This window comes from Giraffa tippelskirchi, chromosome 2 (genome assembly GCF_054371585.1).
Source record: "Giraffa tippelskirchi isolate mGirTip1 chromosome 2, T2T-mGirTip1v1.2.pri, whole genome shotgun sequence".
In the NCBI taxonomy this organism is placed as follows: Eukaryota; Metazoa; Chordata; class Mammalia; order Artiodactyla; family Giraffidae; genus Giraffa; species Giraffa tippelskirchi.
Genome location: NC_137276.1, coordinates 153,286,260 through 153,309,500, shown reverse-complemented (window position 1 = coordinate 153,309,500; position 23,241 = coordinate 153,286,260). Strand labels below are relative to the sequence as shown.

General features: G+C 38.7%; 1 protein-coding gene across 50 annotated transcripts in view; it reads right to left on the bottom strand.

The window, feature by feature from the left end:
• VPS8 (VPS8 subunit of CORVET complex) overlaps positions 1–23,241 on the bottom strand; it is a 378,806-nt gene that overhangs the window by 92,439 nt on the left and 263,126 nt on the right. For all 50 annotated transcript variants that reach the window (XM_081571329.1, XM_081571349.1, XM_081571332.1 and 47 more), the window contains 2 exons: positions 8,837–8,984; positions 919–1,008 (listed from right to left, as the gene is read on the bottom strand). In XM_081571329.1, coding sequence (XP_081427455.1) covers positions 919–1,008; positions 8,837–8,984 — 238 coding nt within the window. The remainder of the gene's footprint in view (positions 1–918; positions 1,009–8,836; positions 8,985–23,241) is intronic.

The following is a 23,241-nucleotide window of genomic DNA, read 5'->3' as shown; positions in this document are numbered from 1 at the left end:
TACACAGCAATATGAATATACTTAATGCTGCTGATTAAAAGAATTTTTTTTACAAAACTGATATAACACCAACTGCTGTTGGAATGTAGAGCAATCAGAACTTTGATACATTATTGGTGGAACATAAAACGCTACAGCCATTTTGGAAAGAGGTCTGCTAATTTCTTATAAAACTAAACCTCCATCTATCCTGTGAGGCACCAATTCCATTCCCTGGTACTGACCCCAGGGAAAGGAAAACATTTTTGTACAGGAGCAGTCATATCAACTTTACTCATAATAGCAAAAAACTAGAGAGATAGCTCAGGTGTCAATAAACAGGAGAATGGATAAACTGTGATGTAGTCATATAATTAAATACTACTCAACAATAAAAGGAACTGATACATGCAATAACAGAGATAAATCTTAAAAACATTATGCCAAATGGAAGAATTATACAAGAGTATCTATGGGATGATTCCATTAGTATGAATGAACAAAAAAGGCAAAACTAATCCACAGAGAAAAAAATTCAAATTGTTCTCTCTGAGGGGACAGAAGTGAGAACTGACTATGAAGGAACTTTCTGGGCTGAAGGTAACGTTCTCTTATCTTGTTAGGGACTGGAGTTAACAAGTATATGCATTGGTTACGACTCATTAAATGGTACATTTAAAACTGGAGGATTTTGCTGGATGTAAATTTTACCTTAAAAAAATACAAAGAAAGATTGACTCAAGTTAAAGACATGCATGATAAAAATATCTAGGGATAAAATGTACTGCTGTCTGCAACTTACTCTGAAACATAAGAAATTGATTGATGAAAACTTACACAGTGTTATATGTCAATTTTATCTCAAGAAAAAAAAATAAATTGATAAATGAATATAGGGCTAGACAGAAATATGACAAAGCAAACAGAGTAAAATGTTACCTTTAGCATTATTAAGAAGGCACCATGAATATCTCCTTTCTTTTCTAATAGATAAGCAGTGACTTCACAAAGCTGATACTTCTGGGTAATCTAGCAAAGAAAAAAAGATAAAATTTTTGTTGAAAAATCTTGTTTGTGGAGTCAAAAGATCCTATTAAGGATGAAAAAGTTCCATGATAATAAACAATGAATTCATATGCTAAGCAGTATATTACTGATACTTTACAGCACAACATGCAAATATTTGTCTTTGTAGTCTTAGAGTGGCCCATTTGGGACTACAAGTGAACCAAAGTCATTCATTCTCTTTTCACTTATTTAAAAAGTTGTTATGCACCTGAATTGTGTATATCCACTGAACAAAAAGTAACATGTATACATAAATAGTAATAACATACATCAGAAATTGATAAGCATAATTATTCACAAAATATTTAGAACAAAATGAAAATGAAAACACTATAAATTAGCTTGTGGGATCTTAATAAAAATTAATAAACCAAGAGTTTCTAATAAATAAAAAAAAGAAACATCAGTTAAGCTAAGAAAAAAGAAAATAAACACAGAAAAGAATGTCATAAAAAGAAACAACAGTGAGGTTTAAAAATCCTACGTTAGTCTTTGAAAAGACTAATAAATTAGAATTAAACTTTCTCAGGAGTAAGAAAAAAGAAAAGCATAAATAACATATTAACAGGTGAACAGATCAAAGCGGGAAAACGTAATCATCTTAATAAATGCAGAAAAAGTAATAAAATGTCACATCTATTTCTGACAAAATTAAAAACAATACAAAACACTGTAACCCAAACTGGTAACTGAACTTCCTCAGTTTAATAAAAATCATCTATTAGAATCCTAAAATAAATACCATATTTAATATAAAATGTTAGACACATACCCTTTTATTATTTATCTTTTTTAGTTCTACCAGTTTATTGCTACCAACCCATCTCCCTCCACCCTCATGCACACATGCTTAGTCATGTAACCCCATGGACTGCAGCCCGCCAGGCTCCTCTGTCCATGGACTTTCCAGGCAAGAATACTGGAGTGGGTTGCCATTTCCTTCTCCAACATCCTCTTTTAAATCAGAAATAAGGAGAGAATGCATATTATCACTGCCTCTGTTCAGTAATATCCCAGAGTTCCCAGACATCTGATGAGGGAATGAAAAAAAAAAAAACAAACAAGATTAGAAAACAATCCACAAAAATTAACAGCATATACCAGCAGTAATCAATTTTTTAAAAGTCATTTCAAAAAATTTCCTTTTAGAAATTTCATTTCCAATGAGCCCAAGTGGCCATGGAGGGAGTGGAGCTACCTCACGCCTTGGCCATGCATCTAGCCAGAGCAGAGAGACACTGCAGGGATTGGCGTGCATGCCTGTACCTAGGAGGGAGCAGCAGCTGCCTGGACCATGACCCTTCCTCCAGCCATGTCAGTGTCTGTCACTGCCTGCACACACATAAGTGCAAGTATCAGGGAAAGACTGGAACCAGCTCAGGCCCTTACCCTGCCCTTAACTAGGGTGGGGATTGCCATTGCTGATACAACTGCACAAAGGTAGAAATGGATCCAGCTTATTAGTGTGGCTTCAGCCACTCTGGCCCTGACCCTGCCTCTACCCAATGTGTGCACACCAGGAAAAAAGGGGAACAAACTGGATTTCCCTAGTAGTCCAGTGGTTAAGAATCCATCAGCCAATGCAGGGGACACAGGTTCAATCCCTGGTCTGGAAAGGTCCCACATGCTGCAAATCAACTAATCCAGTCTGCCACAACTACTAAGCCTGCGCTCTACAGCCCATGAGCAGCAACTTCTGAGCCTGTGTACTACACCTACTGAAACCTGGGCGCCTAGAGCTTGTGCTCTGCAAGAAGAGAAGCCACTGCAATGAGAAGCTCATGTCCCACAAGGAAACAGTCCCCGTTCACCACAAGAGTAGTTCCTGCTCACTGCAACTAGAGAAAGCTCACGCATAGCAATGAAGACTGAGCACAGCCATAAATAAATAACAATTGCTAATTAAAAAAAAAAAGTGGAACAATCTTAGAAGTGCAGTCTCAAGCCCTGAGGTCCCAGCCATACCCCTAACCATGGCAAACATCACCATCACACTGGGAAGAAATGCTGCTCCAGACCCTCAGGCCTTGGCATCACCCTTGACAGGGCAGTGACTCTAGCCCTACATGCCAGCAGTACAGAGCCTGTAGCACAAAACAGGGAAGGATGCAGCCTATGCTCACTTTAAATTTAGCTCTTCCACTGATGCCACTGGGGACAAGCAGACTTCATAGGGATGCTCCCACATATGGACATGCCTTCAAGACTGGGAACTGTTTTCACATAATCTCACAGAGAAAAACAGAGAATATCAAACAAGATATAAAAAAGAGGAATGTGTTTCAGATGAAAGAGAAAAATTCATTAAGGGGATGGGAAACAAAAAGTGATAAATAATTTATCTGAAAAGAGTTCAAAGCATTACTAATAAAATGCTATCTGAATGTGGGAAAATAAGATGAACACAGTGATAACTGAAACAAAAAGAAAATAGAAAAGAGGATTATCAAAGCTGAAGAATACAACAAGAAGAATTTAAAATACACAAGAAGGAGTTAACAGCAGAACGAAAAATAAGTTAAAGCCGACAACAATAAAATACAAAGAACCATGAGAGACTACTACAAACAACTATATACAAATAAAATGGACAACCTAGAAGAAATGGACAAATTCTTAGAAAGATACAAACTTTTAAGACTGGAAGAGAAAGAAATAGATAATATGAACAGACCAACCACAAGTACCAAAACCGAAATTACGATTTAAAAACTTCCAACAAACTGAAGTCCAGGTACCAACTGCTCCATAGGTGAATTCTATCAAGCATTTCAGTTCAGTCGCTTAGTCATGTCTGACTCTTTGCGACCCCGTGGACTGCAGTACACGAGGCTTCCCTGTCCATCACCAACTCCCGGAGCTTACTCAGTCAGACTCATGTCCATCAAGTCAGTGATGCCATCCAACCGTCTCATCCTCCGTCGTCCCCTTCTCTGCCTGCCTTCAATCTTTCCCAGCATCAGGGTCTTTTCCAATGAGTCAGTTCTTTGCATCAGGTGGCCAAAGGATTGGAATTTCAGCTTCAGCATCAGTCCTTCCAATGAATATTCAGGACTATTTCCTTTAGGATGGACTGGTTTGATTTCCTTGCAGTCCAGGGACTCTCAAGAGTCTCAACACCACAGTTCAAAAGCATCAATTCTTCAGCGCTCAGCTTTCTTTATAGTGCAACTCTCACATCCATACATGACTACTGGAAAAACCACAGCTTTGACTAGATGGATCTTTGTTGGCAAAGTAATGTCTCTGTTTTAATATGCTGTCTAGGTTGGTCATTGCTTTTCTTCCAAGGAGAAAGTGTCTTTTAATTTCATAACTGCAGTTACCATCTGCAGTGATTTTGGAGCCCAAGAAAATAGTCTCTCACTGTTTCCACTGTTTCCCTTTTATGTGCCATTTCTGAATGTTGAGCTTTAAGCCAACTTTTTCACTCTCCTCTTTCACTTTCATCAAGAGGCTCTTTAGTTCTTCTTCATTTTCTGCCATAAGGGTGGTATCATCTGCATATCTAAGGTTATTGATATTTCTCCCAGCAATCTTGATTCCAGCTTGTGCTTTATCCAGTCCGGCATTTTGCATGATGTACTCTGCATATAAGTTAAATAAGCAGGGTGACAATATACAGCCGTGATGCACTGCTTTTCCTATTTGGAACCAGTCTGTTGTTCCATGTGCAATTCTAACTGTTGCTTCTTGACCTGCATACAGATTTCTCAGGAGGCAGGTCAGGTGGTCTGGTATTCCCATCTCTTGAAAAATTTTCCACAGTTTGTTGTGATCCACACAAAGTTTTTGGCATAGTCAATAAATCAGAAGTAGATGTTTTTCTGGAACTCTCTTGCTTTTTTAGAGAAGAGTTAACACCTATCCTTCTGAAACTCTTCCAAAATATTGAGGAGGAAGGAACACTCCCAAGTTCATATTATCAGGCCACTATCACTCTGATACCAAAACCAATGAAGGCAGTACCAAAAAAAATTTACAAGCCAATATCACTAATGAATATAGCCACAAAAACACTCAAGAAAATACTAGCAAACTGAAACCAACAATGCATTAAAAGGATCATATCATGTGGGATTTATTCCAGAGATGCAAGGATTCTTCAGTATCCATAAATCAATCCATGTGATACACTACATTAACAAACTGAAGAATAAAAACCATATATTCATCTCAACAGAAGCAGAAAAGCTTTTGACAAAAATCAAAACCCATTTATGATAAAAAGAAAAAAAAATCTCTCCAGAAAGTGGGCATAGTGGGAACTAATCTCAACAAGATAAAGGCTATATATGACAAGTCCATGAGCTTCCCTGATGGCTCAGATGGTAAAGAATCTGCCTGCAATGCAGCAGATTGGGGTTTGATCCCTGGGTCAGGAAGGTCCTCTGGAGAAGGGAATAGGCTACCCATTCCAGTATTCTTACCTGAAGAATTCCATGGACAAAGGAGACTGGAGGGCTATAGTCCATGGGGTTGCAAAGAGTCGGACACGACTGAGCAACCAACACTTTTTTCTTTTCATGACAAGCCCACAGCAAACAATATTCTCAATGGTGAAAAACTGAAAGCATTTCCTCTAAGATCAGGAACAAGACAAGGATGTCTACTCTGGTCACTATTATTCAACATAGTCTTTGAAGTCTTAGCCATGGCAATCAGAGAAGAAAAGGAAATAAAAGGAATCCAAATTGAAAAAGAAGAAGTAAAACTGTCACTGCTTGCAGATGGTATGATACTATGCATAGAAAATTCTAAAGATGCCTTTAGCTGCCTTTAGTCTTTTAGGATCAGAAAACTACTAGAGCTAATCAATGAATCTGGTAAAGTTGCAGGATACAAAATAAATGCACAGAAATCTCTTGCATTCTTACACACTAACAATGAACGATCACAAAGAGAAATTAAGGAAACAATCCCATTTACCTTTGCAACAAAAAGAATAAAATACCTAAGAATAAACCTACCTAAAGAGGCAGAAGACCTATGCTCAGAAAACTATAAGATACTGATGAAAGAAATCAAAGATGATACAAACAGATGGAGTGATATACCATGTTCTTGGATTAGAAGAAGCAATACTGTGAAAATGACTATACTACCCAAAGCAATCTGTAGATTCAATGCAATCCCTACCAAATTACCAATAACATTTTCCACAGAATTAGAAGCAAAAATTTTACAATTTATATGGAAACACAAATAGCCAAACCAATCTTAAAAAAAAAGGAGCTGGAAGAATCAGGCTCCCTGACTCAATGCTATATTACAAAGCTACAGTTATTAAGACAGTATGGCACTGCCACAAAACAGAAATACAAATCAACGGAATAGGACAGAAAGCCCAGAGATAAACCCACACACATATGGTCACCCAAACTATGACAAAGGAGGCAAGAATACACAATGGAGAAGAGGCAGTCTCTTTAATAAGCAGTGCTGGGAAAACTGGGCAGCTACATGTAAAAGAACAAAATTAGAACATTCTCTACCACCATACACAAAAATAAACTCAAAGTGGATTAAAGACCTAAGCTGGTGTGCCACAGCTCTTGAGCCTGTGCTCTAGAGCCCAGGAGCCACAACTAGTGAGCCCATGTACCACAACTACTGAAGCCTGTGTGTTCTAGAGTCTATGCTCCTCATTGGGAGAAGCCTCCGCAATGAGAAGCCCATGCACCACTAGAGAGCAGACTCCGCTCATCGTAACTAGAGAAAAGCCTATGCGGCAATGAAGACCTAGCACAGCCAAAAAAAAGCCACATGGACCATTAACCATGTATGTGGAAAAAATATATATATAAATTCCTCTCTTGATCAGTTTACAAGAATAAATTCCAGATGTATTAAAAGCCTAAATGAAAAAAGTCAAACTACAAAACTCATATAAGAGGATATCCTTAATGACACTAAAGTAGGAAATAAAAGTCACACACACAAAATTTTGACACTAAAGGAAAAGATTGACAAATTAAAATAGAAGTCACTAAAAACCACGTTAAAAGACATGCAATAACAGACTGGAAGAAGGCATCTCCAACACATAAAATCAGTAAAGGACTAGAGATCCAGAAATTAGAAAGAACTTCTAGATACCAGTAAGAAAGGGCAAAATCTTAATAAACTGGACAAATGATATGAATACATAATTCAGAGAAAAGAAAATCCAAAGTCTCACTAAACATATGGAAAGATATGCAATGTCATGAGTAAGCAATGGTAATAATCATACTGGCAAAAATTAAGAAGTCTAAAATACCAGAAATCAGCAAGGACATGAAAAAATAGCTCATTTCAAACACTGATGATGAGAATGGAAACAAGTAAGAAATCAACTTGGCAATATGAGTAGAATTAAGCTACTCTAAAGAACTCCACTTCCAGGCATACTACTTAGAGAAATCTCAGATGGGTACATAGAAGATATGTACAAAGATGTCCAAAGTAGCACTGTTTATAATGGCAAAAAACTGGAAACACTCTGATAGCAAAATATATAAACTGTGGCACAGTCATTCAACAGACATTAAAATGAAAGAACTACTCTGACAGTCCAATACTTTTGCTGTTTAGTTTGAGGCTCTTTTTTAAAAACAAAATTTCTGATCAACTGTTCACAACTGAAGTGTTATTTGTTAAAATATTTATTCCTTTGTGTGACATGCTAGATTCCCATGGATGTAGCTGATCATTTCTATTGTAAAACATTACCTAATTTTACATGAATGGTGTCATAATAAACTATTTTTGCATCAGAAAATGAAAGAACTACAGCTACATGCATAAAAATTGATAGACAAAAAATTAACAAAAAGCAATTTGCAACAGATTATGTATGATACCGTTAAAACAAAATTTAAAAGCATACAAAACTATACCTTGTGTTTTATAGGTAAATTCAATTAATATATAGGAAAAATTTTTAAAAAAGGATGGGAAGGACAAACTTCCCATCTTCAGGTTGGTAGTAACCTCAGGGGAGACAAGACAGAAAAAGGATGCTTTTTTCCTATTTCTAAAACAAACAACAAAGATCTGAAGCCAGTATGGCAAAATATTAATATCTAATGAGTTGGGTTCGTGCGAACATATGTATTTGATAGTTTGCACACTTCTGTATATTTTGAAATATTTCATAATTTAAAACAATTTAATCATGTGGGGAGTTTAGGAGGTAGATGCAGAAAATAGAGGTTACTGTTTCATCGATATTGATGGCAAAGACATAATGGCAGCTTAAAAACAAATTTTAAACAGGGAACATACTAGCCTTTTATGGTAGATTAGAACATGTGTGTATATATACATATGCACATATGTGTGCACACACACACACATTTCCATTTGGAAATGGAAGAAAACAAGGAAGGAGAATCAAGGCAATGACTGTGCTAATTGCCATTTAGCCTCGTAAGTCTCATGACACTATCATAGGACTATCTAACCATCAGTGTCTGCAAGTAAGAGTGGTTTTTCCCTTTTAATATTTTTACTGTATTCCTTTTTCTGTGTTTTCCTGTTGGCTAAAATGCCTGTGAAACTTGATTAATAACAATTATTGGCATGTGCTGTTTCTGACTTCACCAGAATGAACAGAGAGGCAATTCATCACAGCAAAGAGAAGCATGCACCATGGAATCAAACGAAGTGGGTTCAATCTTCGATGATAGCACATACGGGGCATAAACTCAGGCAAGTGATTTAACATATGCATCTCCCTGTGCTCATTTGTAAAACAGTGAATGATAAACACTGACTCTTTCCTTCTCTACAGCATTGCTCTTACCTGAATAGTTTCTTCTAGGCGGTAGCACTCAAGGATTTGCAGCGTCTCAACAACATGGTTTGGGCTGAATTGACACAAGAGCTCAATGAATTGCTCTATTATACAGGGAGATATCTGCAGCGATTCTTGATTTACATGAATACCTTCCCTGAAAACGGAAAAGGCAAGAGAGTAGCATTATTTAATCATATCTATAATTAAGGCTACAGGTAAAAAGTATGTTAAGTTTCCCAGGTGGCTCAGTGGTGAAGAATCTGCCTGCCAATGTAGGAGACACAAGTTTGATCCCTGGGTGGGGAAGATTCTGTGGAGAAGGAAACGCAACCCACTCCAGTATTCTTGCCTGTGAAATACCATGGACAGAGGACCCTGATGGCCAACAGTGCATGGGTTCACAAAGAACTGGACACGACTCGGCGACTGAACAACAACAACACAAAATGTTACCTTAAAACCAAGACTACCTTTTGATCAGGTAAAATTGTGAATTAAAAGTCTTAATGTTACTTAGGTTATTAAAGTGAATTATATCCCTATCATAATAGGGACATTCTAAATCACAATGCTTCTCAATTTACCTTGAATAATTATTGAAATGAGATTCGGTGCGGGCTCCTCTAAATCACACACAAAGTTCTATTATTGCTCAAAAAGAAACAAAGATGACTCAGTTTAGTTTGAACAATTTGATCCATGAATGACTATATATAAAAAGCCATCTTCCAGTCTCAACAACTGTCCCTACTCTACTTCCCTATAGTACCAATCACATCATGCTATAATCACTTCTTTAATTATCTATCTTCTCTAAAAGACTATAAATTCCGTGAGGGCAGTCACCAGGTATCTTCTCATTAATGAATTCTCAAAGCCTGCAACAGCATCTTGCACACTGCAGCAACAGCTAATTATTTGGCTGTTGTTAAAACAAGCAAGTGGAAGAAGAGTAAGATATATTAAATTTATGGTTCATTTGCCTGGAATGTCAGCCATTCACAAAGCCTGTTATTCATAATGCCTACACAAAAGCTGTGGAGGTCGAGGATTAGTTTTATCATGCTGGAGACTACTGGAAATATTTAGAAAAATCAACTGCTGCTCATTGGAGATCTAAGAATCATTTTCTCTCTGCCCTCAAAATAAGTCAGTTCTTCTGGGAGCCTGTCTTCTCTTCAGAATTCCTCAACCAAAGCTCTGTATATAAAGAGCTGGAGAGGGTGTGGAGAAAAGGGAATCCTCTTACACTGCTGGTGGGAATGCAAACTAGTACAGCCACTATGGACAACAGTGTGGAGATTCCTCAAAAAACTGGAAATAGAAATGCCATATGACCCAGCAATCCCACTGTTGGGCATACACACTGAGGAAACCAGACTTGAAAGAGACACGTGTACCCCAATGTTCATCGCAGCACTATTTATAATAGCCAGGACATGGAAGTAGCCTAGATGCCCATCAGCAGACGAATGGATAAGGAAGCTGTGGTATATATACACAATGGAATATTACTCAGCCATTAAAAAGAATACATTCGAATCAGTTCTAATGAGGTGGATGAAACTGGAGCCTATTATACAGAGTGAAGTAAGCCAGAAAGAAAAACATCAATACAGTATACTAACACATATATATGCTATTTAGTCAATCGGTAAAGATAACCCTGTATGCGAGACATCAAAAGAGATACAGATAAATAGAACTGTATTATGGACTCTATGGGAGAGGGCGAGGGTGGGATGATATGGGAGAATGGCATGGAAGCATGTAAACTATCATATGTGGGGCAAATTGCCAGTCCGGGTTCAATGCATGATACAGGGTGCTCGGGGCTGGGGCACCAGGATGTCCCAGAGGGATGGGATGTGGGGGGAGATGGAGGGGGAGTTCTGGGAGGGGAAAACATGTATACCCATGGTGGATTCATGTCAATGTATGGCAGAACAAATACAATATTGTAAAGTTAAAAAATAGAAAATAAACTAATTTAAAAAAAAGAAAAAAAAAGAAAGAGCTGGAACAGGGTTAAGAAGATACAAAAATGACTGCTTGGAAAACTAACCTTCTAAAGAAAGGTTAATGGTCTGAATAGACCAATCTCTAGAAATGAAAGAATCTGTAATTAAAAAAAAAAAAAAAAAAAAAAAACCCCTACCAAAAAAAAAGGTCCAGGGCCAGATGGCTTCACAGGAGAATTCTACCAAATATACAAAGAACTTACACAGATCTTTCTCAAACTGTTCCAAAAGAACCAAAGAGTAAGGAATACTCCCAGAGACATTTTATGAAGCCACTGTCACCCTAATACCAAAACTAGACAAAGATACACTATCAAAAAGAGAAAATTACAGGTCAATACCTTTGATGAATACAGATGCAAAAATTCTCAACAAAATATTAGCAAACTGAATCTAACAACACATAAAAAAGGTCATACACCACGACCAAGTTGGATTCAACCCAGTGTCACAAGGATGGTTCAACATATGTAGATTAATCAATGTGATACATCACATCAACAAGTGAAAGGGCAAAAACTATACGATGATCTCAACAGATGCAGAAAAAGCATTTGATAAAATTCAACATCCATTCATGATTTTAAAAAAACTCTTACAAAAATGGGTATAGAGGGAACATACCTTAATATAAAAGCTGTTTATGACAAACCCACAGCCAATATAATACTCAACAGTGAAATGCTGAAAGCCTTCACACTAAAATCTGGAACCAGGCAAAGATGCCCACTCTCACTACTTCTCTTCAAGATCATATTAGAATCCCTGCCACAGCAGTCAGACAAGAAATAAAAGGGTATTCAAATTGGTAGGGAAGAGGTAAAATTATTATACACAGATCATGTGATACTATATATAGAAAACCCTAAAGACTCCACACAAAAACTACTAGAACTGATAAATGAATTCAGCAATGTAGCAGGATACAAGATTAACATACAGAAATCAGTGACATTTCTTTTCACTAACAGTGAAATAACAGAAAGGGAATATAAAAAAAAAAAAAAAAAAACACCACCTTTTAAAATTGCATCCAAAAAGAAACTTAAGAATAAACCTCACCAAGGAGGTAAAAGACTTCCATGTTGAGAACTACAAAACATTAATAAAGGAAACTAAAGATGATTCAAAGAAAAGGAAAGATATCCCATGCTCTTGGGTTGGAAGAATCCTGTTAAAATGGCAATACTACCCAAAGCAATCTACTGATTTAATGTGATTGCTATCAAATTATCCATTTTTCACAGAACTAGAACAAATACCCTAAAATTTATATGGAACCATAAGAGACCCAGAATTGCCAAAGTAGTCTTGAGGAAAAAGAACAAAAACGGGAGACATAACCCTTCCAGACTTCAGACAAAGCTTTGATTACAAAGCTACAGTTATGATTAAACAGTGTGATACTGGCCCAAAAACAGACATATGGATCAATGAAACAGAACAGAGATCCCAAAAATAAACCGACACACCTATGGTCAATTAATCTTTGACAAAAGAGGCAAGAATATGAAATGGGGAAAAGACAATCTCTTCAGCAAGTGGTGCTGGGAAAGTTGAACAGCTGCATATAGATCAAAGAAGTTAGAGCACACCCTCACACTATGCATACAAATAAGCCCAAAATCGCTCAAAGACTTATTTATAAAACCAGACACCGTAAAACTCCTAGAAAAGATCATAGGCAAAAAATTCTCTGACATAAGTTATACCAATGTTTCCTTAGGTCAGTCTCCCAAAACAATAGAAATAAAAACAAACCAATGGTACGTAAGCCAATTACAAGCTTTTGCACAGCAAATGAAATATAAACAAAACAAAAAGACAACCTATGGAATGGGAGAAAATATTTGTGAATGATGGCATAGGGGCTTAATTTTCAAAATATACAAACAGCTTCTACACCTCAACAACAAAAAAAACAAATCAAATCAAAAAATGGACAGGAAAACCTAAACAGAAACTTCTCCAAAGATGACATACAGATGTCCAAAAGGCACACGAAAAGATGTTCAACATCACTAATTATCAGAGAAATGCAAGTTAAAACTACAATGATGTATCACCTCACGCCAGTCCAAAAGGCTATCACTAAAAAGTCTACAAATAACAAATGCTAGAGAGGGTGTGAAAAAAAGGAAACCTTCTTACACTGTTGGTTAGAATGTAAACTGGTGCAACCACCACAGAAAACGGTACGGAGGTTACTCAAAAAACTAAAAATAGAGTTCCCATATGCTCTAGCAACCCCACTCTGAGCATACACCCAGACAAAACTCTTAATTCAAAAAGATACATGCCCTATTCACAATACTCAAGACATGAAAACAACCTAAATGTCCAACACAGATGAATGGATTAAAAACACAGTGTACACATACACACACTCACACACGCAGAATATTACTCAGCCATCAAAAAGAATTCAATAATGCTATTTGCATCAACATGGATTGACCTAGAGAACATCATACTAATTGAATTAGGTCAGAAGAAGAAAACAAATACTGTATGATATCACTCATATGTGGAATCTAAAATACAACACAAATCAACATATCTATGAAACAAAACCAGATTCACCAATATAGAGAACAGACTTGTGGTTGCCAAGGTGCAGGAAGGGAGTACAAGTAGGATGGAATGGTAGTTTAGGATTAGCTGATGCAAACTCATATACAGAAGGGATAAGCAACAAGATCCTACTGTGTAGCACAGGAAACTATATTCAATATCCTGTGACAAATCATAATAGAAAAGAATATGAAAAAGAATATATATATATGTATAACTGACTCACTCTGCATACAGAAGATATTACCACAACACTGTAAATCAACTGCACTTCACTAAAATCAAATAAAAAATAAATAAATCGCTAAAAAGAAAAAAAAAAAAGGAGAGACAGAAAGAGAAAGCCAGAAAAGTTAATGGTCTAAATCAACACTTGTAGTTTTTCTCATAATGGCACATAGAAAATGACCATATTTATCTGACCCATCAGAAATCAGACTGATTACAGGGTACTCTGTGTACTCCAAGAGCCACCCCTCAAGATTTGAGGGAATCAGTCTTTAAACACAACTGTAACCCAGGTGCAGCACACCAACAGCCATAGGTAGGAATATGTGGACCCGAGAATGATCTAGGGGTTATAAGTATTCTATATGGTGGTAAATAGCAGTCCTATTTTTACTAGCAAGACCCTTCAGTTACAGAAGTAGGAATTATATTTAGAATAGAAAATCCTTCCAAAATTAAGAGCATTATGACCCTCAGTCCTGACCAGAGGTTGGGCAAGGATCTCACTAAATTCTGCTGCTTGGGGATTTCAATACATGCTGAGGTTAATTTAGTATCTCCTCAAATAAGCTGTAAATTCCAACGATCAAGTTTTCCTCTTTCTTTATTTCACAACTGCCTTTCAGGCAGGATTTTGTTAAACGACTAGCTATTCCCTATGTAGACCACCACCTGAGTTCTGATCACATAACTTGAAAACTATCTGTTTAAGTGTCTGTCCCAACCATACAGTAAATTCTGAAACCAAGGACCGTGCAGCATTCATCACGGTTTTTCCGGCATTAGCACAGTGCTGGCACAAAATAACAGGTGCTCAGTAAACGCACACTGAATTAAACTGAACTGATGAAATAAAGAGTACACTGGACTGTCTTCAAACAGAGGGACCCAAAATGTAGAATGATTGTAGAGTAAAAATTACAAGGACTAGGGCGATAAAGTCAGGTATAGCTAGGACTCAGTTCAGTTCAGTTCAGTTGCTCAGTCGTGTCCGACTCTCTGCGACCCCATGAAGTGCAGCACGCCAGGCCTCTCTGTCCATCATCAACTCTCGGAGTCTACCCAAACCCATGTCCATCGAGTCGGTCACGACATCCAACCATCTCATCCTCTGTCGTCCCCTTCTCCTCTCGCTCCCAATCCTACCGAGCATTAGGGTCCTTTTCAATGAGTCAACTCTTCGCATGAGGTGGCCAAAGGATTGGAGTTTCAGCTTCAACATCAGTCCTTCCAATAAACACCCAGGACTGATCTCCTTTAGGATGGACTGGTTGGATCTCCTTGCAGTCTAAGGGACTCTCAAGAGTCTTCTCCAACACCACAGTTCAAAAGCATCAATTCTGCGGCGCTCAACTTTCTTCACCGTCCAACTCTCACATCCATACACAACCACTGGAAAAACCATAGCCTTGACTAGACGGACTTTTGTTGGCAAAGTAATGTCTCTGCTTTTAAATATGCTGCCTAGGTTGGCCATAACCTTCCTTCCAAGGAGTAAGTGTCTTTTAATTTCATGACTGCAATCACCATCAGCAGTGATTTTGGAGCCCCCCAAAATAAAGTTTGACACTGTTTCCACTGTTTCCCCATCTATTTCCCATGAAGTGATAGGACCAGATGCCATGATCTTAGTTTTCTGAATGTTGAGCTTTAAGCCAACTTTTTCACTCTCCTCTTTCACTTTCATCAGGAGGCTCTTCAGTTCTTCTTCACTTTCGGCCATAAGGGTGGTGTTATGCACATATCTGAGGTTATTGATATTTCTCCCAGCAATCTTGATTCCAGCTTGTGTTTCTTCCAGCCCCGCGTTTCTCATGATGTACTCTGCATATAAGTTAAATAAGCAGGGTGACAATATACAGCCTTGACGTACTCCTTTTCCTATTTGGAACCAGTCTGTTGTTCCATGTCCAGTTCTAACTGTTGCTTCCTGACCTGCATACAGGTTTCTCAAGGGACAGGTCAGATGGTCTGGTATTCCCATCTCTTTCAGAATTTTCCACAGTTTATTGTGGTTCACACAGTCAAAGGCTTTGGCATAGTCAATAAAGCAGAAATAGATGTTTTTCTGGAACTCTCTTGCTTTTTCGATGATCCAGTGGATATTGGCAATTTGATCTCTGGTTCCTCTGCCTTTTCTAAAACCAGCTTGAACATCTGGAAGTTCACGGTTCACGTATTGCTGAAGCCTGGCTTGGAGAATTTTGAGCATTCCTTTACTAGCATGTGAGATGAGTGCAATTGTGCGGTAGTTTGAGCATTCTTTGGCATTGCCTTTCTTTGGGATTGGAACGAAAACTGACCTTTTCCAGTCCTGTGGCCACTGCTGAGTTTTCCAGATTTGCTGGCATATCGAGTGCAGCACTTTCACAGCATCACCTTTGAGGATTTGAAATAGCTCAACTGGAATTCCATCACCTCCACTAGCTTTGTTCGTAGTGATGCTTTCCAAGGCCCACTTGACTTCACATTCCAGGGTGTCTGGCTCTAGGTGAGTGATCACACCATCGTGATTATCTGGGTCGTGAAGATCTTTTTTGGACAGTTCTTCTGTGTATTCTTGCCACCTCTTCTTAATATCTTCTGCTTCTGTTAGGTCCATACCATTTCTGTCCTTTATCAAGCCTATCTTTGCATGAAATGTTCCTTTGGTATCTCTCATTTTCTTGAAGAGGTCTCTAGTCTTTCCCAATCTGTTGTTTTCCTCTATTTGTTTGCACTGATCGCTGAGGAAGGCTTTCTTATCTCTCCTTGCTATTCTTTGGAACTCTGCATTCAGATGAGAATATCTTTCCTTTTCTCCTTTGCTTTTCGCTTCTCTTCTCTTCCCAGCTATCTGTAAGGCCTCCTCAGACAGCCATTTTGCTTTTTTGCATTTCTTTTCCATGGGGATTTTCTTGATCCCTGTCTCCTGGACAATGTCGCAAACCTCTGTCCATAGTTCATCAGGCACTCTGTCTATCAGGTCTAGTCCCTTAAATCTATTTGTCACTTCCACTGTATACTCATAAGGGATTTGATCTAGGTCATACCTGAATGGCCTAGTGGTTTTCCCTACTTTCTTCAATTTAAGTCTGAATTTGGCAATAAGCAGTTCATGATCTGAGCCACAGTCTGCTCCTGGTCTTGTTTTTGCTGACTGTATAGAGCTTCTCCATCTTTGGCTGCAAAGAATATAATGAATCTGATTTCGGTGTTGACCATCTGGTGATGTCCACTTGTAGAGTCTTCTCTTGTGTTGTTGGAAGAGGGTGTTTGCTATGACCAGTGCGTTCTCGTGGCAAAACTCTATTAGCCTTTGCCCTGCTTCATTCTGTACTCCAAGGCCAAACTTGCCTGTTACGCCAGGTGTTTCTTGACTTCCTACTTTTGCATTCCAGTCCCCTATAATGAAACGGACATCTTTTTTGGGTGTTTGTTCTAGAAGGTCTTGTAGGTCTTCATAGAACCGTTCAACTACAGCTTCTTCGGCGTTACTGGTCGTGGCATAGACTTGGATTACCGTGATACTGAATGGTTTGCCTTGGAAACGAACAGAGATCATTCTGTCGTTTTTGAGATTGCATCCAAGTACTGCATTTCAGACTCTTTTGTTGACCATGATGGCTACTCCATTTCTTCTAAGGGATTCTTGCCCACAGTAGTAGATATAATGGTCATCTGAGTTAAATTCACCCATTCCAGTCCATCTTAGTTCGCTGATTCCTAGAATGTCAACGTTCACTCTTGACATCTCCTGTTTGACCACTTCCAGTTTGCCTTGATTCATGGACCTAACATTCCAGGTTCCTATGCAATATTGCTCTTTACAGCATCGGACTTTGCGTCTATCACCAGTCACATCCACAGTTGGGTATCGTTTTTGCTTTGGCTCCACCTCATCATTCTTTCTGGAGTTATTTCTCCACTGATCTCCATTAGCATATTGGGCACCTACTGACTTGGGGAGTTCATCTTTCAGTGTCGTATCCTTTTGCCTTTTCATACTGTTCATGGGATTCTCAAGCCAAGAATACTGAAGTGGTTTGCCATGCAGCAAATTTGGAAAACTCAGCAGTGGCCACAGGACTGGAAAAGGTCAGTTTTCGTTCCAATCCCAAAGAAAGGCAATGCCAAAGAATGCTCAAACTACCGCACAATTGCACTCATCTCACATGCTAGTAAAGGAATGCTCAAAATTCTCCAAGCCAGGCTTCAGCAATATGTGAACCGTGAACTTCCAGATGTTCAAGCTGGTTTTAGAAAAGGCAGAGGAACCAGAGATCAAATTGCCAATATCCACTGGATCATCGAAAAAGCAAGAGAAAGATGTTTTCCAGAAAAACATCTATTTCTGCTTTATTGACTATGCCAAAGCCTTTGACTGTGTGAATCACAATAAACTGTGGAAAATTCTGAAAGAGATGGGAATACCAGACCATCTGACCTGTCTCTTGAGAAACCTGTATGCAGGTCAGGAAGCAACAGTTAGAACTGGACATGGAACAACAGACTGGTTCCAAATAGGAAAAGGAGTACGTCAAGGCTGTATATTGTCACCCTGCTTATTTAACTTATATGCAGAGTACATCATGAGAAACGCGGGGCTGGAAGAAACACAAGCTGGAATCAAGATTGCTGGGAGAAATATCAATAACCTCAGATATGCAGATGACACCACCCTTATGGCAGAAAGTGAAGAAGAACTAAAGAGTCTCTTGATGAAGGTGAAGGAGGAGAGTGAAAAAGTTGGCTTGAAGCTCAACGTTCAGAAAACTAAGATCATGGCATCTGGTCCCATCACTCCATGGGAAATAGATGGGGAAACAGTGGCAGACTTTACTTTTTTGGGCTCCAGAATCACTGCTGATGGTGACTGCAGCCATGAAATTAAAAGACGCTTACTCCTTGGAAGGAAGGTTATGGCCAACCTAGATAGCATGTTTAATAGCAGAGACATTACTTTGCCAACAAAAGTCCGTCTAGTCAAGTCTATGGTTTTTCCAGTGGTCATGTATGGATATGAGAGTTGGACGGTGAAGAAAGCTGAGCGCCGAAGAATTGATGCTTTTGTACTGTGGTGTTGGAGAAGACTCTTGAGAGTCCCTTAGACTGCAAGGAGATCCAATCAATCCATCCTAAAAGAGATCAATCCTGGGTGTTCATTGGAAGGTCTGATGTTGAAGCTGAACCTCCAATATTTTGGCCACCTCATGAGAAGGGTTGACTCATTGGAAAAGACCCTAATGCTGGGTAGGATTGGGGGCGGGAGGAGAAGGGGAAGACAGAGGATGAGATGATTGGATGGCATCACCGACTTGATGAACATGGGTTTGGGTAGACTCCGGGAGCTGGTGATGGACAGAGAGGCCTGGCGTGCTGCACTTCATGGGGTCGCAGAGAGTTGGACACGACTGAGCGACTGAACTGAACTGAACTTTAATGGCTGTCAAATTATGTATTTTAGACCTAAACTTTATCTACTCTTTAGGGAATTTCTATTTTAATGACAGAATTGACTCACATGATGTAAACATTTAAATACATATAAAGGGAGAATTTTATAAGACTCACACAAGGCTTTCTTTTGTCAGCTTTAAAATAAAGTATATGTAAGCCATTTGAAGCACACACAAACATACTCCAAACACACTCCAAAATTCAGGTGGGAGAAAATATTCACTCTTAGTTTGTGAAAATCAATTAAAATTATAATATAGTATAATTGGCTATTTCTGGGGAAGGATAAACTATGTCAGTTTTGAAAAGCATAACTTAAAATGATTCCAGTATTCAAATTCTGATTTCAAAATATTTGACAAAGAAAATGAATATTGTGCAAGAATGAAAAAGTCTGGCCTAGTCCTTCCCCTTCATTCTAAAAACTGCACAAAAATAGGCCAGTCTAGACTGCTTTTCTAGATCTCTGAGAAAGAGGACTTCACAGTCTCCCTTAGTGACTTGTTTTGACAACTGTCGGCCACCTTAGCTTAGCCTAAATCCTCACTGTCTGAACTCTCTGCTTATTTCCACATATCCAGTCCTCGGAGGTGGTGGCATACTGATGACTACTCAGTACCTTTTGAATTGAGAATGCAAATAATCACTCACAACCCATAAGTGCAAAGAAAATTATTTTCCTTACAGTTTTTATTCAAATCAAGTCAATTCACAAAGCCATGAAGCTGAAGTTTCAGCTTTCTACATATATCCCATGTTAAAAATGCCATAGTGGACTCCTGTGCAAATTAAACAAAAACCTGAGTTTGCCAATTTGCCTGAAAAAAATGCTTTAAATGTGTTAATTATAGGTAGCAAAGACAATACCTGTCTGGTATTTGCATGAAACTGTAACATAAGGAACAATAATGTTCCATAAACTGGACAGGTGACTGACCTAGATGGAAACCTGTCCTCCGGCAAGAAGGAAGCCAGTACTCAGTCTCTTCACTCTCCATGCTGACCCTGCACGCTGTGCAGTGCTGCCAGTATTCCTCATACAGGAACAGCTGCAATCCTATATACACTTTTATGAGACATAGTCCAAAGGAGACAGGCTAACAGCAAAGATGCTGCCACATCAAATCAATGTAGTAGCAGATCGAAGACAGATCTTTAGTGGATAGGATCGCTTTCCATTTCCTTACTCTAACAATCAAGTGTCAAAATGTCATCTTCCAAATTGCAATAGAATTTTTGTTACTTATTTGATACTCATAGGAAAAAAGTATATTGTTTTGAGTGATCTCCTGCATAATCAAGAAGAATAGATTTTATAAGCCTGATGATTTTATGGATAGAAAAAAAACTTAGCTGCACAACCTGATCAAGTATAAACAATATCTGAATCAATTTAATGCTGTACAGACTTCAAATAAAAACTTACAAGTTAGCTAAAACAATTTTTTCTACCATTATAATAGTAATAATAATAATAATGATGATGATGATGATGATGCAGGTAACTGCAAGTGTATTTTCTTTCTAATGCAAAGCTCTCCGTATCACTAATATCGGCTACTGACCCTACTAGAAAAGACTGCCTTAATGTGGCCCAAGTAGATTAAAGAGTGAAAAGCTGCAGGTCCCGGCATCTCAGTTTAATATAATTTGATACACTTTCAGTTTTGGGTGGGAAACTTGATACCATTCTCTCTCCCAAAGGATAGATGGAATTAGAAGAGATAGAAAAAAGGCAGTTCTATGACACCACCACAGAGACAGTCTTTAAATAGACACTGGGTCAGACTACTATAAATCTATTATGATACCCATACATAATTCTGACCATAAAGAAGACAAAGATTTCTGGTCTCTAGTCTAGCATGCAAAGAGCTTAAAAGTTATCAATTCCATCCTCACAGGAAAAAAAGCTGAACAAACTGAAAATCAACAGCAGTTTTGGATCCACCTGAGAAAGGAGGTCACAGAGCAAACTGCCACCCCTCAAATTTGAGAGAGAGATGTGGATACAAAGTATCACAGCTAGCTGGAGCAGAAGCCCAGAAGCAGAGACCAGTGCTGCTGGAACAAGGACTGGGGCAGGAAAACCTAAACTGTAATTGACAACACACTAGAGGTTCAGTGAGGATCAACTTCAGAGTTAAAAATTCCAGAGGGGCTATGTCTTGTCAGGGAGTTCCCATACTTTCATTAGTTTTACCTACAGTGGGCTTGCCAGGTTCACTGTGAGGACTGCAGAAAAATCCCATCATGCTTCAGCAGAGGGAGGGGAAATGTGGCCACTTTGGAATACAACCAGAGCAATTTGTCCTTCTAAACAAGGCCTGCTGTAGGGACTGAAATAGGTACCCCCAAATCCACATGTTTAAGTCCTAATTCCCAGTTCCTCACAAGGTGACCGTACTTGAAAATAAGATCTTTGCAAATGTAATTAGGTAAGTTAGGATGAGGTTATACTGGAGTAGGGTGGGCCTCTAGTCCAATACAATCAGTGTCCTTCAAAGAAGGGGAAATCAAGACACAAACATACACCCAGGCAGAATGCCAGGTGAAAGCTGAAAACTGGGTGATGCTTCTACTGGTTAAGGAATGTCAAAGGCTGCCAGCAAATCCCCAGAAGCTAGAGACGAGGCATTGAACAGATTCTTTCTCACAGCCCTCAGAAGGCACCAAACCTGCCAACACTAGTCATGGGCTTCAAGCCTCCAGAACTGGGATGATAAATTGTCGTTTAAGCCATACAGTTTGTGGTGCTTTATTAAGAAAGCCCTGGCAGATCTAATATACCTGCCCTCAAGAGAAACTATTTCACTAGAGCCAAACCAACTGGGCTTTTTCTAGAGCATAACTAAGTTGCTGTTGTTCAGTCACCAAGTTGTGTCCAACACTCTGCAACCCTATGGACTGCAGCACACCATGCTTCCTTGTCCTTCACTACCTTCTCGAGTTTGCTCAAATTCACGTCTATTGAGTCAGTGATACTACCTAACCATTTAATTCTCTGCCGCCCTCTTCTTTTGCCTTGAATTCTTCCCAGCATCAGGGTCTTTTACAATCAGCTGGCTCTTAGCATCAGGTAGCCAAAGTAACTAAGCTGAGAAATGCCCAATTCCAGCCTGCTCTAGCCTTTCATGTGGGGAAAAGGAAATGCCCAACTCCAGCACCCTCTGAACCTTGTCTCACTTAAAGCAGGGTTAGGGACCGAGAAGTCCTTGGGAAGGTCACAGGGGCCCTGCCTCACTATAAGACTAAAAGCTCATCACAGGACAGTAGACTGCTTCCTTCCACCACTGTCCTACCTCACTGCCATATCAGCAGTGCTTCTAAATAACAGGGACATGCAAAGAAAGAACTACACATCTCAGACCTTACTTTAGTAGAAGTCCTGCGTGCTGTGTGCATGTGTGTGCTCAGTTGTGTCCGACTCCCTGCGACCCCATGGACTGCGGCCTGCCAGACTCCTCTGTCCATGGCATTTTCCAGGCAAGAATACTGGAGTGGGTTGCCATTTCCTACCCCAGGGGATCTTTCTCTCAGATAAACGTAAAAAGTCATACTAAAGGCCTACTTACTTCAAGTCCTTTTACACTCTACATTATGTCTAGCTTCCAACAACAACAAAAGTACAGGACATATTAAAACATACAAAGAGATGTTTTGAAGCGACTTAGAAAGCATCAGAACCAGACTCAAATATGGCAGAGATGCTGGAATTACCAGACAGGAATCTAACACAATCATGATTAATATGCTAAGGGATCTAATGGAAAAACTGACAACATATAAGAACATTTGGGTAAAGTAAGCAGAGAAATGGAAACACTAAGAAAGAATCAAAAGAAAATGTTAAAAAGAAAATACTAAAAGAAATGAAGAATGTCTTTGATGGGTACATCAATAGTCTGCACACAGCTGAGCAAAGAATCACTGAACTTCAAAATATGTCAACAGAAACTTTCAAAACTGCAACAAAAGAGGAAAAAGACTGGGGGTGGGGCTGGGAAATCAAACAGAATATCCAAGAACTATGGAACAAATACACTTGGTATAATGTATACAAGGTGGCAATATGATAAGGATTAAAAAATCAGGAAAAGTTCAGAAGAAATATTTGAAGCAATAATGACTAAGAATGTCCTCAAATTA